Source organism: Eleutherodactylus coqui, chromosome 11 (assembly GCF_035609145.1).
Source record: "Eleutherodactylus coqui strain aEleCoq1 chromosome 11, aEleCoq1.hap1, whole genome shotgun sequence".
Taxonomy (NCBI): Eukaryota; Metazoa; Chordata; class Amphibia; order Anura; family Eleutherodactylidae; genus Eleutherodactylus; species Eleutherodactylus coqui.
Window position 1 is genome coordinate 139,406,135 of NC_089847.1, and position 23,062 is coordinate 139,429,196.

The 23,062-nt window shown below is 47.9% G+C and overlaps 1 protein-coding gene across 1 annotated transcript; it reads left to right on the forward strand.

Annotated features, from left to right (window-relative positions):
- The first annotated feature begins 212 nt into the window (after positions 1 to 212).
- On the forward strand, positions 213 to 19,174 carry RIC3 (RIC3 acetylcholine receptor chaperone). The gene is made up of 6 exons (XM_066583673.1): positions 213 to 386; positions 9,924 to 10,132; positions 10,358 to 10,436; positions 10,811 to 10,904; positions 14,511 to 14,656; positions 15,495 to 19,174. Exons 1-6 carry the CDS (start codon positions 269 to 271, stop codon positions 15,938 to 15,940), a joined length of 1,092 nt encoding a protein of 363 aa, XP_066439770.1. The 5' UTR covers positions 213 to 268; the 3' UTR covers positions 15,941 to 19,174.
- The last annotated feature ends 3,888 nt before the right edge of the window (positions 19,175 to 23,062 follow it).

The following is a 23,062-nucleotide window of genomic DNA, read 5'->3' on the forward strand; positions in this document are numbered from 1 at the left end:
AAAAGCCTCGATGTGTTTGAGCCCTGCACTGCGTGAATCCGCAGACAGATCTGATACATTGTATCATCTGACTCCACCTGCAGGAAGCAGCTGCTACACTGTCACAGCAGGAGGAGGGGAGGATGCTGGGAAGCAGGGAAGGACCAATGGGCGGCTGCCATCAGAGGCCAATAGGATTGCGTGTTGCATTGTCCTCTGGATGCAGGTGGAGCAGTTTATTATGACACTGGCGATGGCGTTCACAAGCAGCGCAGAACTGTAACCCAAAATGGCCTTATCCACCATCCAGAAGGTGGTGATGTTCTCCGGCCTGGTGCTGTGCGTGTCGCTGCTGCTGCCCAAGACCTTCCTGAACCGGGGGAAGCAGCTGCTGCAGCAGCCGGAGGGTAAGCGATGCGCATGCTGGAGGGGGATGCAGTCATATTCCATGTGAACTCCAACCACAGCCTGCAATGAGGGGCCTGTGCCTTTAAGTTAACCCCTCCAGTGCTGCAGTCTTTACTAAGCGGGTATAAGGGTGCAGTCGCACGGGCGATCTTCACGCACGACTTCTGTCGGCTACGGATGGGACTCGCGTGTGAAAAGAACCGCCTGATGTCTGTTTATTCACGAGCGATCTTCCTCTCGGACTGACGGAGGGATGGAAGATTCGCGGCTCCGCCCACTCTGGAGCGGCTCGCTTAATCGCTCACTCTTTTCCATGGGATCTTCTAGAAAACGCACCCCGCCCAAATCCGGCGCGATGTTATGGGAGTGAGATGGGATCTGGTTGGCCGCACGCTGATGTCATTGCTTTTATCGCATGTAACCATGGTAACCGTAACAAAGTGTGCGGAGCCGTTATGACATCATCGCCAGGCACGGGGGGGGGGGGGGGGGGGGTTTAACATGTAAAATTGCCCAAAAATCACAATTTTTAAGATTGCGCCCTTAGTTTGAGTTTCTCGGAGCGAGTCACCCTGAAGGACCTTTGGCGCGGGACGCAGTGCTATCCCTCAGACTTGAATTCCGCGCCTGTTAAAATCTGCACGTCTTTACTTAAAAACTGCAAGATTGAGTAAATTCGGATACGCGGCCTGATTTTGCGCTCGGGAACGTGAGATTTCCCCGCAGATTCATCACTTCAGGGAAGTAGCGGCTGAAGCCGGAGGATCGCCAAGTGTTTCTCACGCTGTGTTTTCCGGTCCTGTTGAGAACAATGGGTGATGCTCCAAAGATACGGCGGCCGCGATTACATACCGCCCTGCGATGCAGGAAAACAACCGCTCATGTATATGACGCCATATCAAAAGAATGGGGTTCACATTCTCGCAGGGCACAAGTCTCGCGCCATTCTCTCAGCCGTGTGAAGCGGCCTTATGCAGATCCGGAGATCTCTTCAGCCACACGGGGCGTTCCTGCGTTAGATTGTAACTAAGTACCCTGGCGCAGGCGGCGCGGCTGTGTGGTGTCCCGGCAGCCATGATCACGGCGCCCGCCGGCAGCCCTCCGCCCACTGAGCCCCTGTGTGTGTACGGAGCTGGAGCATTATAATGTGATTACAGCCCAATAATCAGGAAGGGAGTGCAGGTGTCACACAGCCACCAGGGGGCAGCAGGCGGGCGCTTTAGTCACAGTGCTTTGGCGCGTTGGCCGTTATTCTGAATTGACCCGTTTTGGGTCCGTAAATCCTCAGCAAAATGTTGTCAATCCCTTAACTGGCGCCAAAGAATTGGCGCAAACTGCGGTCGTACCAAGACGTACATTTTACAAACTTTGGGTTTGTTATCAGGATGTTTGGCTGAATACTGGTGGAAACCGCAGCGCCGAGAGAACGCCAAACGCCGGGCGGCGATATTTCTGACATTCAGCATATTAACCCCGTAACGACCACCGTCCGTAAATGTCCGAGAGGTGCAGCTGACCATGGCCGCGCGAGGATCAGAAGTGTTTCCCATAGATGTCAATGGGACACCTGGCATCGCACTCCCATGCGCATCATGCGGCGTGCGAGAGCCGTGCGATGCATTACAGGTCCCCATGAATCCAATGGGTGATGCGCTCCGAGGAACGCGATAAGAGGCGGCGCGCAGCGATTCCCTTCCCCCGCGCACCTTTTGGTTTGTAGATATTCGCACGAGTTTCATGGCTTAACATTCAAATGCGCAGTACAGGGGTATTGCAGTATATTGTGACTGTGACTACCTTATTATATCAGGGATGTCACCACCAAGGGGCAGGGCTGGGACTACCTCTCAAGCATGATGTACAGGCTGGGTAATGAATAAAATTCCAGATGTACAGTGAAGACTGACACACAGCAGTAACAGAAGCGGAGCAGAACTGAGAAAGTGGATTGCAGCATTATATAACACCCTTCTGCTGCCGTTTGGGGTCTCTGATGAGTTGGGCGCCCCCCTGAGTGCTGTAATGTCTAACGCCCCCCCCCCCCCTTGTGCGTTGCGCCCTCTCGGTTCGCGCTTCTCCCGCTCCTCTCTGAATATTGTTGATGTTGTGACCTCTTATTAAATAAGCACTCACGTCTTTCATCCTGGTCACATTGGCGCGGCGTACTGTACAACTGTCGGCTGTGATGGCGGCCGGCGTGACCACCATGATTAGTATTGATTGTTACTTTTCACCTTTACATCACCCAACCGTCCGGCCTGCGTGCGGCGGAGCGAGCGCCGTCACCGCCATCACACATCACCCAACCGTCCGGCCTGCGTGCGGCGGAGCGGGCGCCGTCACCGCCATCACACATCATCCAACCGTCCGGTCTGCGTGCGGCGGAGCGGGCGCCGTCACCGCCATCACACATCACCCAACCGTCCGGCCTGCGTGCGGCGGAGCGGGCGCCGTCACCGCCATCACACATCACCCGGGTGGACATTTAATTACACATTATATCAGAGCGTTCCGATACATCGCCCACATCCCATCAGCAGTGTCATTCATCATCACGGACACCGCGCCAAAACTCCCTGACCGCAGCGGCAAAGTCCACGACTGTAAGCCACAGCGTTCACCACAAGAAGCGCATGATATCATCCGCACAGTATATATATATATATATATACACTGTGGAGTCACATTGCTATGACCGGCTCCTACTTTTGATGTCGGCAGTCCGGAGCCCGTGAAGGGAGGGACGTGTGGTGGGGTTGGTGGGTATATAAGGTGTGCGACGGGCCGGCTGCTCACATGCCACTCGCTGTTATCAGCTGTTAAAGGGCCGATCAGATTATCAGAGTTGCAAAAAGCGAGGATTATTGGTTTGTAGGCAACGATGCTACAGCTGAGCCACCGCAATAAGAACATGCCACCTCCATGCAGATGTTGTCCATACTCAGATGTGAACCTAGCACCCCAGCACCCCAGCACCCCAAGGCAACACTGCTAACCACTGAGCCACCAAACTTCTTCCTCCTCCTGCTTCTTCTCCAGGGGATGAGGAGAAAGATAATGTCTTCTTATTCTCCTTCTACCCTGGAGGAGGAGGAGAAGGAGGAAGAAGAAGGAGAAGGAAGAACCATCATGGTGGCTCAGTCATTAGCACCAGTTCCTTTCCACGACTGTATGGAGTTTGTATATTCCCTTTGTGTTCCTCCTCTCATACATGATATACAGGCTGGAAGAACAAGTATGGTGGCTCAGCTGTTAGCACTATTGTCTGGCAGCGCTGATGTTGGTCAAATTAGAACCTACAACCCCAGCACTGCCGGGCCACAGCTCTAACAACTGAGCCACCATATTTGTTTCCTTCTTTCTGCTCTGGAGAAGATATAAACTTCATACAGATGTTGCTCCTCGTCAGATTTGGAGCTTTTATGTTCAGTGTTCTCCTTCTCCTCTGGAGTAGAAGCGACAAGCGTGGTGGCTCAGTGGTTAGCACTGCTGCCTTTTAGGGCTGGAGCTCTAGGATCAAATCTGTCCAATGGCAGCATCTGGATGGAATTCTTCTAAGTCTACACAGATGTTATTCGTGATGGAATTTGACCCAAGAACCCCCAGCACTGCAACAGCGCTACCCAGTGAGCCACCACATGAGCGCCTTCTAATCCGGAGAAGAACAAGAAGAACATGCAAACTTTATCCAGATGTTGCCCTTGATGAGATTTCTACCTAGGACTCCAGCACTGCAGGTCTACAGTGCTAACAACTGAGCCACCTTCATGGAAAAATTGCCATTTAGCGCTACTAATAATGGACCTTCTGGGGGCGACATTAGTGAACCCAGTTTTCGGTCCATTGCCTTTACTAGGTGGTCCGATTCCAATACCGCCGAGCAGCGTGAAGCCCCTGTGTTACTTCGGTGCAGGGATAATCCATCTGCTTCGGAGCCCCGTACAGTCGGGTTCGCTGGACTGTCGGATTAGACGCGTCCGGTAGCCCCCGGTTCATTTACATGGTGGGCGGCTCCACTGTAGCGTATCGCTGACTCGTACCTTCTTAGCCGGCGTCCACCTCTCACAGCAATGGCGCGTGGTGCTCCGCAGGCGGTTATTCCCAATAGCGCCGTTGTCACCATAGCAGAACGCAAACACTTCACAAACTGCGCTGTTTGAGAAATAGCGCCACCCTCCGTGCGAAAGCCAATAATCATCGCTTCTTGCAGCTCTGATAAATTGTCCTTTTTTACCCCTGACAACAAGGAGTGAGAAAATGGCCCACCACAACCTTATACACCCGCCAAGCCCACCGCACGTCACTCCCGTCATGGGCTACGCAATGCTGATGTCAAAAGTAGGAGGAGTCCTAATTACATACTGTACTGTGCGGATGAGCCGGTGCTCGATGAACCAATCACAGCCATTCAATGATGTCACTCAATAAATGGCTGTGATTGGTTCATCAAGCACCGGTTGATCGGCTGGTTCAGGAGCACCGCCTCAATCAGAGCAATCACTTGCTGGAGGTGGGGTCAAGCCCTGTCACCCACAAGAGATGCTCCGTCGCCATTAAGGACTTCACAGAAGCCTACCGGAGCGCCGTGGCCAGCGGGAGGGACCCAGACGGCACCAGCTAGGGGAGTATTGTTTTTTTTCGTAGTGTTGCCAGGGCTTATTTTCAGGTAAACATGGTAGTGATATACAGCATGCTGGTATAAGTTATACATCCTGTATATAGTGATATGGAGTATGCTGGTATAACCTGGGTATCTCCTGTATATAATTATATATGTACAGCTGGTATAAGTTATACATCTCCCGTATATAGTGATATGGAGCATGCTGGTATAACCTGGGAATCTCCTGTATATAAGTATATATGTACAGCTGGTATAAGTTATACATCATGTATATAGTGATATGGAGCATCCTGGTATAACCTGGGTATCTCTTGTATATAATTATATATGTACAGCTGGTATAAGTTATACATCCTATATATAGTGATATGGAGCATGCTGGTATAACCTGGGTATCTCCTGTATATAATTATATATGTACAGCTGGTATAAGTTATACATCCTGTAAATAGTGATATTGAGCATGCTGGTATAACCTGGGTATCTCCTGTATATAATTATATATGTACAGCTGGTATCAGTTATACATCTCCTGTATATAGTGATATGGAGCATGCTGGTATAACCTGGGTATCTCCTGTATATAATTATATATGTACAGCTGGTATAAGTTATACATCCCCTGTATATAGTGAAATGGAGCGTGCTGGTATAACCTGGGCATCTCCTGTATATAATTATATATGTACAGCTGGAATAAGTTATACATCTCCTGTCTATAGTGATATGGAGCATGCTGGTATAACCTGGGTATCTCCTGTATATAATTATATATGTACAGCTGGTATAAGTTATACATCCTATATATAGTGATATGGAGCATGCTGGTATAACCTGGGTATCTCCTGTATATAATTATATATGTACAGCTGGTATAAGTTATACATCCTGTATATAGTGATATTGAGCATGCTGGTATAACCTGGGTATCTCCTGTATATAATTATATATGTACAGCTGGTATCAGTTATACATCTCCTGTATATAGTGATATGGAGCATGCTGGTATAACCTGGGTATCTCTTGTATATAATTATATATGTACAGCTGGTATAAGTTATACATCCTATATATAGTGATATGGAGCATGCTGGTATAACCTGGGTATCTCCTGTATATAATTATATATGTACAGCTGGTATAAGTTATACATCCTGTATATAGTGATATTGAGCATGCTGGTATAACCTGGGTATCTCCTGTATATAATTATATATGTACAGCTGGTATAAGTTATACATCCCCTGTATATAGTGAAATGGAGCGTGCTGGTATAACCTGGGCATCTCCTGTATATAATTATATATGTACAGCTGGAATAAGTTATACATCTCCTGTCTATAGTGATATGGAGCATGCTGGTATAACCTGGGTATCTCCTGTATATAATTATATATGTACAGCTGGTATAAGTTATACATCCTGTATATAGTGATATGGAGCATGCTGGTATAACTTGGGGATCTCCTGTATATAATTATATATGTACAGCTGGTATAAGTTATACATCTCCTGTATATAGTGATATGGAGCATGCTGGTATAACCTGGGTATCTCCTGTATATAATTATATATGTACAGCTGGTATAAGTTATACATCTCCTGTATATAGTGATAATGAGCATCCTGGTATAACCTGGGTATCTCCTGTATATAATTATATATGAAGCTGGTATAAGTTATACATCCTGTATACAGTGATATGGAGCATGCTGGTATAACCTGGGTATCTTCTGTATATAATTATATATGAAGCTGGTATAAGTTATACATCTCCTGTATATAGTTATATAGAGCATGCTGGTATAACCTGGGTATCTCCTGTATATAATTATATATGTACAGCTGGTATAAGTTATACATCTCCTGTATATAGTGATATGGAGCATGCTGGTATAACCTGGGTATCTCCTGTATATAGCGATATGGAGCATGCTGGTATAACCTAGGTATCTCCTGTATATAGTTATATATGTACAGCTGGTATGTTATACACCTCCTGTATATAGTGATATGGAGCATGTTCGTATAACCCGGGTTTCTGCTGTATATAATTTTATATGTACAGCTGGTATAAGTTGTACATCCTGTATATAGTGATATGGAGCATGCTGGTATAACTTGGGTATCTCCTGTATATAATTATATATGTACAGCTGGTATAAGTTATACATCTCCTGTATATATTGATATGGAGCATGTTGGTATAACCTGGGTATTTCTTGTATATAGTGATATGGAGCATGCTGGTATAACCTGGGTATCTCTTGTATATAGTGATATGGAGCATGCTGGTATAACCTGGGTATCTCCTGTATATAATGATATGGAGCATGCTGATATAACCTGGATATCTCCTGTATATAATTATATATGTACAGCTGGTATAAGTTATACATCTCCCGTATATAGTGATATGGAGTATGCTGGTATAACCTGGGTATCTCCTGTATATAATTATATATGTACAGCTGGTATAAGTTATACATCCCCTGTATATAGTGAAATGGAGCGTGCTGGTATAACCTGGGCATCTCCTGTATATAATTATATATGTACAGCTGGAATAAGTTATACATCTCCTGTCTATAGTGATATGGAGCATGCTGGTATAACCTGGGTATCTCCTGTATATAATTATATATGTACAGCTGGTATAAGTTATACATCCTGTATATAGTGATATGGAGCATGCTGGTATAACTTGGGGATCTCCTGTATATAATTATATATGTACAGCTGGTATAAGTTATACATCTCCTGTATATAGTGATATGGAGCATGCTGGTATAACCTGGGTATCTCCTGTATATAATTATATATGTACAGCTGGTATAAGTTATACATCTCCTGTATATAGTGATAATGAGCATCCTGGTATAACCTGGGTATCTCCTGTATATAATTATATATGAAGCTGGTATAAGTTATACATCCTGTATACAGTGATATGGAGCATGCTGGTATAACCTGGGTATCTTCTGTATATAATTATATATGAAGCTGGTATAAGTTATACATCTCCTGTATATAGTTATATAGAGCATGCTGGTATAACCTGGGTATCTCCTGTATATAATTATATATGTACAGCTGGTATAAGTTATACATCTCCTGTATATAGTGATATGGAGCATGCTGGTATAACCTGGGTATCTCCTGTATATAGCGATATGGAGCATGCTGGTATAACCTGGGTATCTCCTGTATATAGTTATATATGTACAGCTGGTATGTTATACACCTCCTGTATATAGTGATATGGAGCATGTTCGTATAACCCGGGTTTCTGCTGTATATAATTTTATATGTACAGCTGGTATAAGTTGTACATCCTGTATATAGTGATATGGAGCATGCTGGTATAACTTGGGTATCTCCTGTATATAATTATATATGTACAGCTGGTATAAGTTATACATCTCCTGTATATATTGATATGGAGCATGTTGGTATAACCTGGGTATTTCTTGTATATAGTGATATGGAGCATGCTGGTATAACCTGGGTATCTCTTGTATATAGTGATATGGAGCATGCTGGTATAACCTGGGTATCTCCTGCATATAGTGATATGGAGCATGCTGGTATAGCCTGGGTATCTCCTGTATATAATTATATATGTACAGCTGGTATAAGTTATACATCCTGTATATAGTGATAAGAAGCATGTTGGTATAACCTGGGTATCTCCTGCATATAATTATATATGTACAGCTGGTATAAGTTATACATCTCCTGCATATAGTGATATGGAGCATGCTGGTATAGCCTGGGTATCTCCTGTATATAATGATATATGTACAGCTGGTATAAGTTATACATCTCCTGTATATAGTGATATGGAGCATGCTGGTATAACCTGGGGATCCCCTGTATATAATTATATATGTACAGCTGGTATACACATCCTGTATATAGTGATATTGAGCATGCTGGTATAACCTGGGTATCTCCTTTATATAATTTATATACGTACAGCTGGTATAAGTTATATATCTCCTGTATATAGTGATATGGAGCATGATGGTATAACCTGGGTATTCCCTGTATATAATAATATATGTACAGCTAGTATAAGTTATACATCCCCTGTATATAGTGATATGGAGCATGCTGGTATAACCTGGGTATCTCCTGTATATAATTATACATGTACAGCTGGTATAAGTTATACATCTCCTGTATATAGTGATATGGAGCATGCTGGTATAACCTGGGTATCTCCTGTATATAATTATATATGTACAGCTGGTATAAGTTATACATCTCCTGTATATAGTGATATGGAGCATGCTGGTATAGCCTGGGTATCTCCTGTATATAGTGATATGGAGCATGTTGGTATAACCTGGGTATCTCCTGTATATGATTATACATGTACAGCTGGTATAAGTTATACATCTCCTGTATATAGTGATATGGAGCATGCTGGTATAACCTGGGGATCTCCTGTATATAATTATATATGTACAGCTGGTATAAGTTATACATCCCGTATATAGTGATATGGAGCATGCTGGTATAACCTGGGGATCTCCTGTATATAATTATACATGTATAGCTGGTATAAGTTATACATCCTGTATATAGTGATATGGAGCATGCTGGTATAACCTGGGTATCTCCTGTATATAATTATATATGTACAGCTGGTATAAGTTATACATCTCCTGTATATAGTGATATGGAGCATGCTGGTATAACCTGGGTATCTCCTGTATATAATTATATATGTACAGCTGGTATAAGTTATACATCCTGTATATAGTGATATTGAGCATGCTGGCATAACCTGGGTATCTCCTGTATATAATTTATATACGTACAGCTGGTATAAGTTATATATCTCCTGTATATACAATGTGTGTATATAAGGTCATTTTGTCTTCTCCTGTGATTGATTATGCAGGAAATTCCGGACGTTTCCCTTCTGCGGTTCCTCATGGGAAGGCTGTGGATGGCCGTGCGGGGGGCTTCCCTCGATCACACTTATCTGAAGCCGTGGCGAAGGCGAAGGCTGGTGGAGGAGGCAGTAACAGCAGGCAGAGTTTGGTGGGGCAGATCATACCCATCTATGGTTTCGGCATCCTCCTATATATACTCTATATACTGTTCAAGGTGAGGCAAACATCGCTGCACTTCAGGTTGGACAGTGTGATTTCCTGCAGATCTCTAGAGGTGTAATAATCTGCGGGATATATTGCTATGTATCTGCCAGGAGGGGGAGGGGACTAATATTCTGCATACCCCATGTGGATACTGTATATATTTCTATAGATTCCTCTCATGCTCTCTGTTATCAGCCTTCTACAATTCATTTTCTTTGCATTTTACTATTTTCAGCTTTCATCCAAAGGCAAAAATGTGCAGCTTGAACCCAAAAGTGTCCCCATCGCCAACGGGAACCTGAAGAGGAAGATCAGTGAGTGCAGCGTGCAATAACTGACATGGCAAAGGAGTACATAGTGCCCCCCCATATATGTGATCATCTCACTACCATGTTCAGGTTCTGCAGGGGCGGGGCCATCCTTAGTCTTCCGGTCAGAGCCCCTCCCCTGCTGTTATAACTACGACACAAGAACTAATTATTGCTATTACAGCTATGATCCTGCCCTGGGCCCCCAAATAGGATATAGGGGGTGTCCACCACCACTGCGCTGTGAGTTATAATGGGTGACTCGGGCCACTTCCTGTTTTTCTCTTATAGAAGTTTTTTTCCTCCTCTTCATTACTATATTATCTCCCGCTGATATAATTGCTCATCTGCACCATTTTAGAATGTGTCTCTGTTTTCAGCGGACTACGAGCTGACCCAGCTGCAGGACAAACTGAAGGAGACCGAAGCAGCAATGGAGAAGATAATCTCACGTCTGGGGCCCAACAACGAGAGGTACGGGGGCCATCATTGTTGTAACCATAGACGCATGTAATACTCTGTTCTTATTCTATGAGGAGTGTCGGGGGAGGGGCAGCTCACATACCTTTTGACAATCACTGGGGATGAAGGGTGAATTCTTCATCTTCAGGGTGACTTAAAGGGGTTTTCCAGGGCGGTAGGAACGTCCTCAGGAAAGGCCATCAGTATGAGAGCTTTAAGGTCCGATCCCTGCACCCCACCAATCAGCTGGCTAAAGGTCCCCTCATTGTTCTCCAGACATTAGTGCTGTACATTGTATAGTGGCAGTGCCTGGTACTGCAACTCGGTGCCCTTACTTCAAATGGACTGAGATTCACAGAAAAGTGTCTGCGCCTTATAATGTCCCAAACTGTAATATCTGGACGAGCCAGCGGAGTAACCGCCTCGAGAAGGGCGAGCCCACACAGAACTGGACCTGCATCTTCCTATCTTTCTCTAATTGGGGAAATATATAAAGAGGGAGGGGATAAGATAAGGGGGAAGCATTAGATGCCGGGATGCCGGGTCAGAGCAAGAGAGCGGATCTAAAAAAAATACTAATAAAACCAAAAAATACCCCCGAAATGAAGAAATACAAAGAATGTCTAAACACTGAACCCTCATGACATCACGCCATACAGATTAGTCTTTTATTCCTACACATTTCACCCCTAAGTTCAAGGGCTAAACAGGATCTCCCCTCAATCACTGGTGCCGGATATCAGTTATAATATACAGCCGGACATTATCAGCTATAAACAATGATACCAAATCGTAATGGATGGAATCTCAGATTGAGAAGCTCCCAACTACCTCGGACGTCTCCCACTTCAGGTACCAACAGACAGTGGGGAGAACCAAGATGTATTCCCATAATGTACTCATGCATATTTAGTGTGCCCACCCTGCCAATATGTTCAGCTACCCCCCCCCCCCCCCGTGCTTATGCCTAAATCCTGCACCGTACTAACCGCAGTACAACGCTCCCATTGATTTTAATGGGGTTACTCGGACCTGCGCTCGAGCGTGGTGTTCCTAGCACCGTGATTTTTCTAAGACTGTCTGTTCTATTTTTGTGTTTTCATGTTCTGTAACCCCCCTCATCACCCCTCACAATGATGCGGTGCATTAAAAGTGCTGTCAAACGCTGTACCATGTGTTTGAAAACGCAGCTCGAAATTGCAGTAAAAATGCCACAATTAAGAGCTGCGTTTTCAGAACACGTGTGAGCGGCCTTAGGATTTGTTCTTGTTTTTTGTTGTACTTTTGAACCAAAATGAAGAAAAACACATAAAAAAAACTGCATGCAGTATTCAAAGACAACATATGGTTTTAAGAAACTGCAAACAGTATTAAAAAAAAACGCCTGTGTTTTTGATGCGTTTTTAAATTGTCTGTAAAGTGTGTAATTATATACAGTAAATACAGGGAGATGTGTAACGTATACCAGCCGTAGATAGATAGATAGATAGATAGATAGATAGATAGATAGATAGATAGATAGATAGATACCCCGCACCACTTCTCTGTGTGAGGAGACCAGCAGGCACAGAGACGCTGTACACTGTGCAGGAGTGCAGGGAGATGACATCCTCAGCAGCCTCCTCTGTTCCGTGCTATGTGTCTGCCTGACTCTTTCCTTCCTCCTCTTCTTCTCTGCTGCTCTCCGGCTCGCTCTGTCTGCTGCAGCATGGCAATCACGCGCATGACAGTGCGACCAGCCGGTAATGCACTGTGTGTGCATTTGTATATGGAGGAGGGCAGCCTCAGGGCCCCCAGATTGCAGGGGCCAGGTCGCGATTGTGACCCCTGAGACCACGGACGGTACGCTAGTGATTCCAGTCATTAGAGCCGTATACCGGCTGGACTGCAGAAGCCACATTACAGCAGATGCAGCCAACATGTAGATATGATGCTACAATGAACACATGCATCAGTATCGCGATGCCACATCCTATCCCGACCGCCACCGCTCCCATGCTGTAATAACAGACAAACTGAATATATGTACATAAATGATACCGCCCAGTCGTCCAATCATCACCCTGGAGCCAATGTGTGCCGTTCCCCGCGCTCCAGGACATTATATGCTCCATATAGTAATGGGGAAGCATAGAAAACCCAATACATGTGATATTTACTGAAACCCGTCAGTATCCAGAATACCGCCAGTCCCATGGTCTAGTGTAGATGCAAGGACCCTCCCACCCGCTGATGTGGCATTATGATGGATACTATATGCTCCATATGCTAATGGCAGCTATATAACCCAGGAGTTATCGCATCACTGCCAGTACGGGGTTAATGATCCCAGCATAACAAGCGTGTCTGTAAGCGACGCATTATGGCGGCGGATCCAGCTATATGTAGGGAGTAATAATCCGCCACAAGCCAGGGGCGTCCCTTCAGAGGCCGGAGAGCGCCTCCTGCTGGATGCATCCTGGAATGGCGCGTGGTGTTGGATATGAGCCAGGAGTGACCGAGCGGTTCTGAAATCTCCGGCTAGAATTACATCATTGGCGCGCATCCGCCCGGCCGCGTCACATATACAGCGACCTGAATAAACGGCGGCACTCAGGTTCTGTATCACAGCTGCAATACGGCTCCCCGATATACTGTCCTATAGCCGCCATTGGGAAGCCCCTCCCACATTCAATAATTAGTGCAAAATAGATGAAATCCTTGATAAAACCGCAGCAATCAGTTTGTGGAAATAATGATTGACAGCCGGGATGATGATGATGATGATGATGATGATGATGTGAGCATTAACCCCTCGACTCCCAGTCTGCACATTTAGTCGCGTCTCTTCGTAACATCTTTCAGCAGGTATAAAGCGGCGGTCGTCCGTGTAAACAGTCAGCATCATGTATGTGCGACCGCCTGCGTGCTGTGGAGGCGGGTGGATGAACGACCCGGCCGCTGCGCCTCCATCCACTCAGCGCTGCTCGGCCCGTGTGAAAGGCCTTATAGAGCGTGACTTTGCCCCGCCCACACGCTGCATCACTGCGCTATACGTGGGCTATCACAAGTCAGTTGGATAACACGGAGCGCAGTAATTTACCACATCGGTCGCCGACCACCATGACGTCTTACTGCAGACACAGTTCAGGACAGTCGAAGGGTAAATGTGCGGTTGCCCTCATGGCCGCCTCCTGTATTCGCCGCCCCGGGGCGTAACATCCTTTGTCTTTCGATCGGCCAATGGTGGTGGGACAAGGCTATGATGGGAGAGTCGGGGCGGCTGATGATGTCACACTGATGATGTCACTGGTCCTGATGAGAAAGTCTGAGAAGAAACATGGGTGTGGCTCCGCACAGGGCATTGGGTTATAGACCCATAATGAATTATCCGTGGCGCGTGAAGGAGCGCCTATATCACCGCGGATAGTCCTTTGTGCCGGTAACAACCAGACACCGGGTGGCGCCGCGCTCCTTGTTTTTTCTCACAGTCATGTAGCCTGCGGCGCTGCGCCTGTTCCTGCCGTTCGCTGCTCTTGCTCACCTGAAGCCCCTCCCTCTGACCCCATTTCTGCGCTCTGCCGCTGATAACGGATGCGATCTGCTTCTCACAAGTCGTAATCTTTGCGGTTCTTGCAGACAAAAGAACGTCAGCGACGATGAGGAGCAGCAGCTGCTGCGGAGGCTGAAGGAGATCACCCGCGTGATGAAGGAGGGGAAGGTGGCGGATGGCATCTCTCCGGAGCAGGAAGCCGAGGAGGCGCCGTACATGGAGGAGTGGGAAGGTGCGGGGAACGCCCACATCTAGGGGGTTCACTTACTTATTTCATATTTGTCACTTGCTGCACCTCTGCTATTTCTTATGAGTTTCCCATGCCGGTGACTACTGCGCCCATCATCTTAGCGGAATCATGTCTTATACGCCACTTACGCCCGGCCACTAATGAACTCCAACGGCCTACAGTACTTGTCAGCGGAGAGCCGCCGCTTCCTCTTTAGCTCCCGTCCGGCCGCTATGATCGGAGCTCTGACCTCTGACCTCCCCCCCCCCCCCCCCCAGCGTCTGCGGTGCATACAGAACCTGCAGGAACACAGACGCCGGGAGGAAAGAGAGGGAGTGGAGGCTGCGGGGGGGCCTATTACTGCTGAGTCATTATTACTACTGGGCCACAACTGGGGCATTAGTCTTATTGCTGCTACTGCGGGGGGCATTAGTACTTTTAGGGTGGCGGCTTTATTACTACTGGGCGCAATTTCTAGTTACCACCACTAAAAAAACAAATGTTAAAACAGTGATAGGCCACGCCCCTAACCACACCCCCCTTTTAACCTTGACCAGTATTTGGTGACAAAGCTGGCAGTCGTATTCACATCCACGGTTTCACCATTTATTATGTCACATTACGTCCTGTACTCCAGTCACAGCCAGAGCTGCATCATACATGGCCCATCACAGACTGTACGGCGTAGTAGCCTCTCTCCTGTAGGGGACATCAGGGAGTCCAGCTGCCTCCATTGTTACTGCAGCTTCGGCTGTGACCGCAGTATAAAGCATGATGTAACAGTAATGCGCAGCGATCCCCCGGAGCTGCAGACGTCGTCACAATGTCCTTCTTGTCGCAGGTTACCCAGAAGAGACGTATCCGATCTACGACCCGACGGAGTGCAAGCGGAGGCCCAGTACCATCCTGGTGGAGCGGTCGCTGCTGACGCAGCCGTCGGCGGAGGAGCTGGCGGAGCAGATGGAGTTCATGGAGGACTACAGTCATTATTACACAGAGACCTCGGCGGGGGGTGGGGGGGACGAGGTGACGACCTACGACCTCTGCGGTGATGTCCGGCACAGCCCCGCCCTCTCCCCGGATGACGAGATCTGCTCCGAGGAGCCAAGTGACGATGACGACCCTGCCGTACTAGCGGAGAATGCCGGCTTCAGCTCAGACACGGCCAGTGAGGGAGAGGCGGAGGCGCCGGCCGTGAATGGAGACGTAGTGGAAACCGTCAGTAATTCCATCCGGGACGAGTCGTTGTCTCTGCGCAAAAGGAGCAAAAAGACCCCAGACTGCTGATCACCCCGCATACGGCGGAGCCCTGCAGGGACCGGTCAGGGGGCTGCCCGTCCTGGAGCCGTGGATACAAGAGCCGCGGTATGGACACGGCCCCTACATGTGGCGTCAGACGTATTCATATCCGTACAGCAATGTCACGCCGCTGCATGAAGAACTCTGCAACCTGCTTCACCACGGGGCCCCATAGAACTCTGGATGGGCCCCTCCACCAAATGCAGAATACACAAGTTTATTATACCTCTATAATGGACACAAACCTCCAAACCCCCTGTATAGGCAGAAAGGGATATGCCAATATACTGCTGCCTGCAGCCACCACTAGAGGGAGCTTACTGTGTACAGATATATAAAGCCTACACTAGGGGGAGCTCACAGTGTACAGATATATACAGCCACCACTAGGGGGAGCTCCCTGTATACAGATATATACAGCCACCACTAGGGGGAGCTCCCTGTATACAGATATATACAGCCACCACTAGGAGGAGCTCACTACATACAGATATATACAGCCACCACTAGGGGGGGCTCACTACATACAGATATATACAGCCACCACTAGGGGGAGCTCACTACATACAGATATATACAGCCACCACTAGGGAAAGCTCACTACATACAGATATATACAGCCACCACTAGGAGGAGCTCACTACATACAGATATATACAGCCACCACTAGAGGGAGCTCACTACATACAGATATGTACAGCCACCACTAGAGGGAGCTCACTGTGTACAGATATATACAGCCACCACTAGGGGGAACTCACTGTGTACAAATATATACAGCCACCACTAGGGGGAACTCACTACATACAGATATATACAGCCACCACTAGGGGGAGCTCACTACATGCAGATATATACAGCCAACACTAGCGGGAGCTCACTGTATACAGATATATACAGCCACCACTAGCGGGAGCTCACTGTATACAGATTTATACAGCCGCCACTAGGGGGAGCTCACTGTATACAGATATATACAGCCACCACTAGGGGGATCTCACTATATAGAGCCACCACTAGGGGGAGCTCACTGTGTACAGATATATACAGCCACCACTAGGGGGAACTCACTACATACAGATATATACAGCCACCACTAGGGGGAGCTCACTGTGTACAGATATATACAGCCACCACTAGGGGGAGGTCACTACATACAGATATATACAGCCACCACTAGCGGGAGCTCACTGTATACAGATTTATACAGCCACCACTAGCGGGAGCTCACTGTATACAGATTTATACAGCCACCACTAGGGGGAGCTCACTGTATACAGATATATACAGCCACCACTAGGGGGAGCTCACTATATAGAGCCACCACTAGGGGGAGCTCACTGTATACAGATATATACAACCATCACTAGGTGGAGCTCACTACACACAGATATATACAGCCACCACTAGGGGGAGCTCACTACATGCAGATATATACCGCCACTACTAGGGGGAACTCCCTGTATACAGATATATACAGCCATCACTAGGGAAAGCTCATTGTGTACAGATATATACAACCATCACTAGGGGGAGCTCACTATGTACATATTTATACATCCACCACTAGGGGAGCTCACTGTATACAAATATATACAGCCACCACTAAGGGGAGCTCACTGTTATACAGATATATAATAACCACCACTAAGAGGAGCTCACTTGATACAAATATATACAGCCACCACTAGGGGGAGCTCACTGTATGCAAATATATACAGCCACCACTAGGGGGAGCTCACTGTATACAGATATATAACACCCACCACTAGGGGGAGCTCACTATGTACATATTTATACATCCACCACTAGGGAAAGCTCACTGTATACATATATATACCTCCACCACTAGGGGGAGCTTACCGTATACAGATATATAATAACCACCACTAACGGGAGCTCACTGTATACAGATATATACAACCACCACTAGTGGAAGCTCACTGTATACAGATATATACAACCACCACTAGGGGGAGCTCACTGTATACAGATATATAATCACCACCACTAAGAGAAGCTCACTTGATACAAATATATACAGCCACCACTAGGGGGAGCTCACTGTGTACAGATTATACAGTCACCACTAGGGGGAGCTCACTATATACAGATATATACAGACACCACTAGGGGGAGCTCACTACATACAGATATATCTCCAGCCACAACTAGGGGGAGCTCACTACAGACAGATATATACAGCCACCACTAGGGGGAGCTCACTTGATACAAATATATACAGCCACCACTAGGGGGAGCTCACTGTGTACAGATATATACAGTCACCACTAGGTGGAGCTCACTATATACAAATATATATAGCCAACACTAGGGGGAGCTCCCTATATACAGATATATACAGCCACCACTAGGGGGAGCTCACTACATACAGATATATACAGCCACCACTAGGGGGGAACTCACTACATACAGATATATACAACCACCACTAGAGGGAGCTCACTGTATACAGATATATACAGCCACCACTAGAGGGAGCTCTCTACATACAGATATATACAGCCACCACTAGGGGGAGCCAACTGTATACAGATATATGCAGCCACCACTAAGGGGGACGCAATACATACAGATATATACAACCACCACTAGAGGGAGTGCTCTACATACAGATATATACAGCCACCACTAGGGGGAGCTCCCTGCATACAGATATATGTGACTGATATCAGCTGCTCCTCTTATAATGCTCTGATACTGTAATAAGCTGTTCTTGTTGTTCTGGGTTATATGTCCGCGTGACACGGGCCTGTTCTTGTATATGTTATTCGTGCGTTCTGCGGCTCTTGATCACATGACATCATCACGGCGCAGAATCCTTCTCTCCATCTTGATGCTATTCTTTTCTTGCACTGCGGTGGGGTGTGGAGCCCAGACCGCCATTATATCTGACAGAGCGCTCAGCTGCGGAGGTCGTAGCCTGTAACCATGGCGACCCATACAGGGGTCCGGGAAGTCCTCACAGCCGCTCACCCCTACATGTTATTTGCGGGTCGGTGCGAATACAGCGAGACCAAATTTATAGAGTTTTGTTTTTGCAGGTTTTCAGATGATTCCTTATTTCCTGCTGTTCTCCCTTTCCGCCGTCGCATTGCGTTTCGTCGTTGGGGGGCGCCCTGCCGCGACTATTGATGCCATTTTGGGGTATATCTGCCGCCTTTCTTCTCAATCATTTCTATTGGGTTTTATAATAAACAAATAACAGAAAGTCGTCATGTTTGTTGTTGGATCCGATCCCCGCGGCCGAGACTGTAAACATGGCGACTCGCTGCGTGGTGGGAGGAGCCGCTGCCGCAGGTCATGAATGTGTCGGTCTGACGGATCGGCTCTGCGGACGCAGCGACACTTATTGTGCTTTGGGGGGTTTTGTTTAGATGTTTTTATTATAAATCTGGGAAAGTTTTTTTTAACTTCTCTTTTATTTTTTTAATAATTAACAAAACTCTTTTTTAACTCCTTTTTAGGCCGCCTGGAGACGGGCGGAAATTCTGCGGTGGGATTTCCGCCCCTGGAAGCTGCTGTAGGATTGCGTCTGCAGGCGGCCTTACTTATTTGGGGGGAATTTCCTGCCCTATCAGGTAGTGGGGGGGGCCGTCTTGTTTTCGTGGCGTTTGAAGGGAACACCCAAAGATGGGACATGCCACAATGTGGGAGGAGCTCACTGTCTGTGTGCCGCCGTCCGGAAGAGCGGGGCTCATATTCCTGCAGGATTTGTGCGGCTCACAATACAAAAGATCTCGCGGGATTTTCTCGACTCTGTGTAACGGTATCACTGAGAAGCTTTTTCGGGCCCCTCCGCCATAAAGCCCAGATTGGTGGAGGCTGCAGGGGTGGTCGACCTTCTGGAAGTTTCTCCCATCTGCACACAGGATTTATGGATCTCAGCCAGAGTGACCGCTGGGCTCTTGGTCTCCTCTCTTACAAGACCGTTCTTTCCTTAGTTTGGGGCTCGGTGGCTCTAGGAAGAGTCCTGATTGTTCTTCCATGTAAGTATTATGGGGGCCCCTGGGCTCTTGGTCTCCTCTCTTACAAGACCCTTCTCTCCTTAGTTTGGGGGTCGGTGGCTCTAGGAGGAGTCCTGGTTCCTCTTCCATGTAGGTATTATGGGGGCCCCTGGGCTCTTGGTCACCTCTCTTACAAGACCCTTCTCCCCTTAGTTTGGGGGTCGGTGGCTCTAGGAAGAGTCCTGGTTGTTCTTCAAAGTAAGTATTATGGCGGCCGCTGGGCTCTTGGTCTCCTCTCTTACAAGACCCTTCTCCCCTTAGTTTGGGGGTCGGTGGCTCTAGGAGGAGTCCTGGTTCCTCTTCCATGTAGGTATTATGGGGGCCGCTGGGCTCTTGGTTTCCTCTCTTACAAGACCCTTCTCCCCTTAGTTTGGGGGTCGGTGGCTCTAGGAAGAGTCCTGGTTGTTCTTCCATGTAAGTATTATGGCGGCCGCTGGGCTCTTGGTCTCCTCTCTTACAAGACCCTTCTCTCCTTAGTCTGGGGCTCGGTGGCTCTAGGAAGAGTCCTGATTGTTCTTCCATGTAAGTATTATGGGGGCCCCTGGGCTCTTGGTCACCTCTCTTACAAGACCCTTCTCTCCTTAGTCTGGGGGTCGGTGGCTCTAGGAAGAGTCCTGGTTGTTCTTCAAAGTAAGTATTATGGCGGCCGCTGGGCTCTTGGTCTCCTCTCTTACAAGACCCTTCTCCCCTTAGTTTGGGGGTCGGTGGCTCTAGGAGGAGTCCTGGTTCCTCTTCCATGTAGGTATTATGGGGGCCGCTGGGCTCTTGGTTTCCTCTCTTACAAGACCCTTCTCCCCTTAGTTTGGGGGTCGGTGGCTCTAGGAAGAGTCCTGGTTGTTCTTCCATGTAAGTATTATGGGGGCCGCTGGGTTCTTGGTCTCCTCTCTTACAAGACCCTTCTCCCCTTAGTTTGGGGCTCGGCGGCTCTAGGAGGAGTCCTGGTTCCTCTTCCATGTAAGTATTATGGGGGCCCCTGGGCTCTTGGTCACCTCTCTTACAAGACCCTTCTTTCCTTAGTTTGGTGGGTCGGTGGCTCTAGGAGGAGTCCTGGTTGTTCTTCCATGTAAGTATTATGGGGGCCCCTGGGCTCTTGGTCACCTCTCTTACAAGACCCTTCTCCGCCTTAGAGCCACTGGGCTCTTGGGAACTTTCAGGGCAGCGGGATGTTTTATAGCTTCTCCAGATCTGCGCCTCCACACAATCCAGTCTCTGAGCTCTACAGGCAGTTCTGTCCTCCTTGTGGCTCGGTTTTGGCTCTGATCTGCATTGTGAGCGATGAGACCTTCTATAGACAGGATGATCCAGACAAATGGGACCCCCAGAGCCAAATGTGTCATACCAAGGGGTGGGAATACTTACGGCACTGCAGAATGGGAGTCTTCATTCTTAAGAAAATTACCCCCGTTCTGTTGTCACTTTGTCATTATGGGGTCCCGAGTGCAGAATGAGGGGAACACAAGGCCACAACATGACAATGTAAGAAGTGAGAGGGTGTGAAGAGTTCCTGGAGACGTGGTTGACGTACTCCGTCGTTGTGGCGTGGGCTGAGATCTTGCGGTCGCTCTTATGATATGGCGCAGGCGCGCTCGTGTGTGTAGGGCGCATTGGCTAATTGAGGCTGTTAGAAGCCGAGCTGCACCTCCATGATGGCGCTGCTCCCCGCTCATTCGGTAAGCGACGATACCCACGGCTGGTGACGGGAGGTGCTGTTGTCATGACGACCAGGCGATTGGCTGTATGTTTTCAGTAATTGTAAGCTTTGTATATGTGCATTGAGCCTGACGAAGACGCCGGTGGGGATCGAAACGTCGCTGATACGGCCGCCTTGGGGAATAAAAGGTTTAGACATTTATGACCGATATACGGTGGCTGCGGCCCGTGTTCTTATATTGGTATAGACACAACATCTCCGCGCTGCAGGTGAGACCAGCCGCCCGAGGAATCGGTCCAGCCTGTGATTCATATACATACTACACGTTTTAGCGCATATAGATGCCGTTTCCACGTATACACATCGGGCCGTTCTGCACCACGCTGCGCTCCACCGCCTGCTTCACCTGACGCAGGTAGAGAGGGATTCCCCTCCCACTCATGACATCACTGGATTCCGGCCGGGGTCTGACAGAGCAATGTGACGCTGTTATATTGTATAATACATGATGTTACGCCCCGATCTGCATATTTGAAAGAGGCGTCTATATGCGCCAAAACGCGTAGTATGTATATGAATAACAGGTTATACGGATTCCTCGGCCGCTGGGCTCACCTGCATCACTAAACCCCCGGATCCCGAAGCGCGGAGGTTTCTGTCTACACATCTGTTCTAAGCCCTGCTGAAACCTCAGAGGGGCGGCCGGCTCCCCGACGCTTCCCCAGACCTTCTGGCCATCAGGCACTGGTGGATCCCCACTCCTTGGGGACTTCCCTCCCGGCACCGGGTGACTGCTCCATTTTCCGTGACTCTATGTTTAAATCTCCTACCGGGGATCAGAGGCGCTGTTCAGAGTCTACATTTTCTTATATTTGGACTAGTTGGAGGATCCGGGTCTGACCCATTAAAAGGCTTCCATCGTGTACAAAATCCCCTCCGCCAGATGCCGGCCTGCGGGTGAGCGCTGCTATTACTCAAACTGTATGTGATCAGTGCGCCGTACCCAGATGTGTCCACCAGGTGGCGACGCCTCAGTGCATGGAGACATTTGTATCACTTTCCTGTTGTTCGTATAGCGCCAACATGTTCTGCAGCGCGGTGCGGCGATTGTAAAATCCTGAAGATCATCCTGGTCCGCACCAATAGCAGGACTCCATGATACATCATCTGGCCGGATGACATGCAGCCCTCTGGATACAGCCTGCACTGTAAAGAATGGAGGTTTTCATTCTAGTAAGTCCGGCATTTCCCACACGGCTTCGTACAGCTCTCCCCGGCGCACCATGCCTATGGCGCTCGCTTCTTCTTGTATTCCGTGCGTCCGCAGCTCCGCCCGGCGCCCCAGCACGCACTTCTGGTATAAACTACATCAGTTTTTGGAAATAATGGATGAGATCTTTGCGAATTTGCAAAGCAGAGCGGTGACGCTGC

What these genes read in the sequence shown, in the direction of transcription:
- RIC3 (XM_066583673.1), top strand. Translation starts at nt 269, where the DNA reads ATGGCCTTATCCACCATCCAGAAGGTGGTGATGTTCTCCGGCCTGGTG. An exon ending in GCTGCTGCAGCAGCCGGAGG is followed by an intron (nt 387 to 9,923) that starts GTAAGCGATGCG and finishes TTGATTATGCAG; the next exon opens with GAAATTCCGGACGTTTCCCT. An exon ending in GAACCTGAAGAGGAAGATCA is followed by an intron (nt 10,437 to 10,810) that starts GTGAGTGCAGCG and finishes CTCTGTTTTCAG; the next exon opens with CGGACTACGAGCTGACCCAG.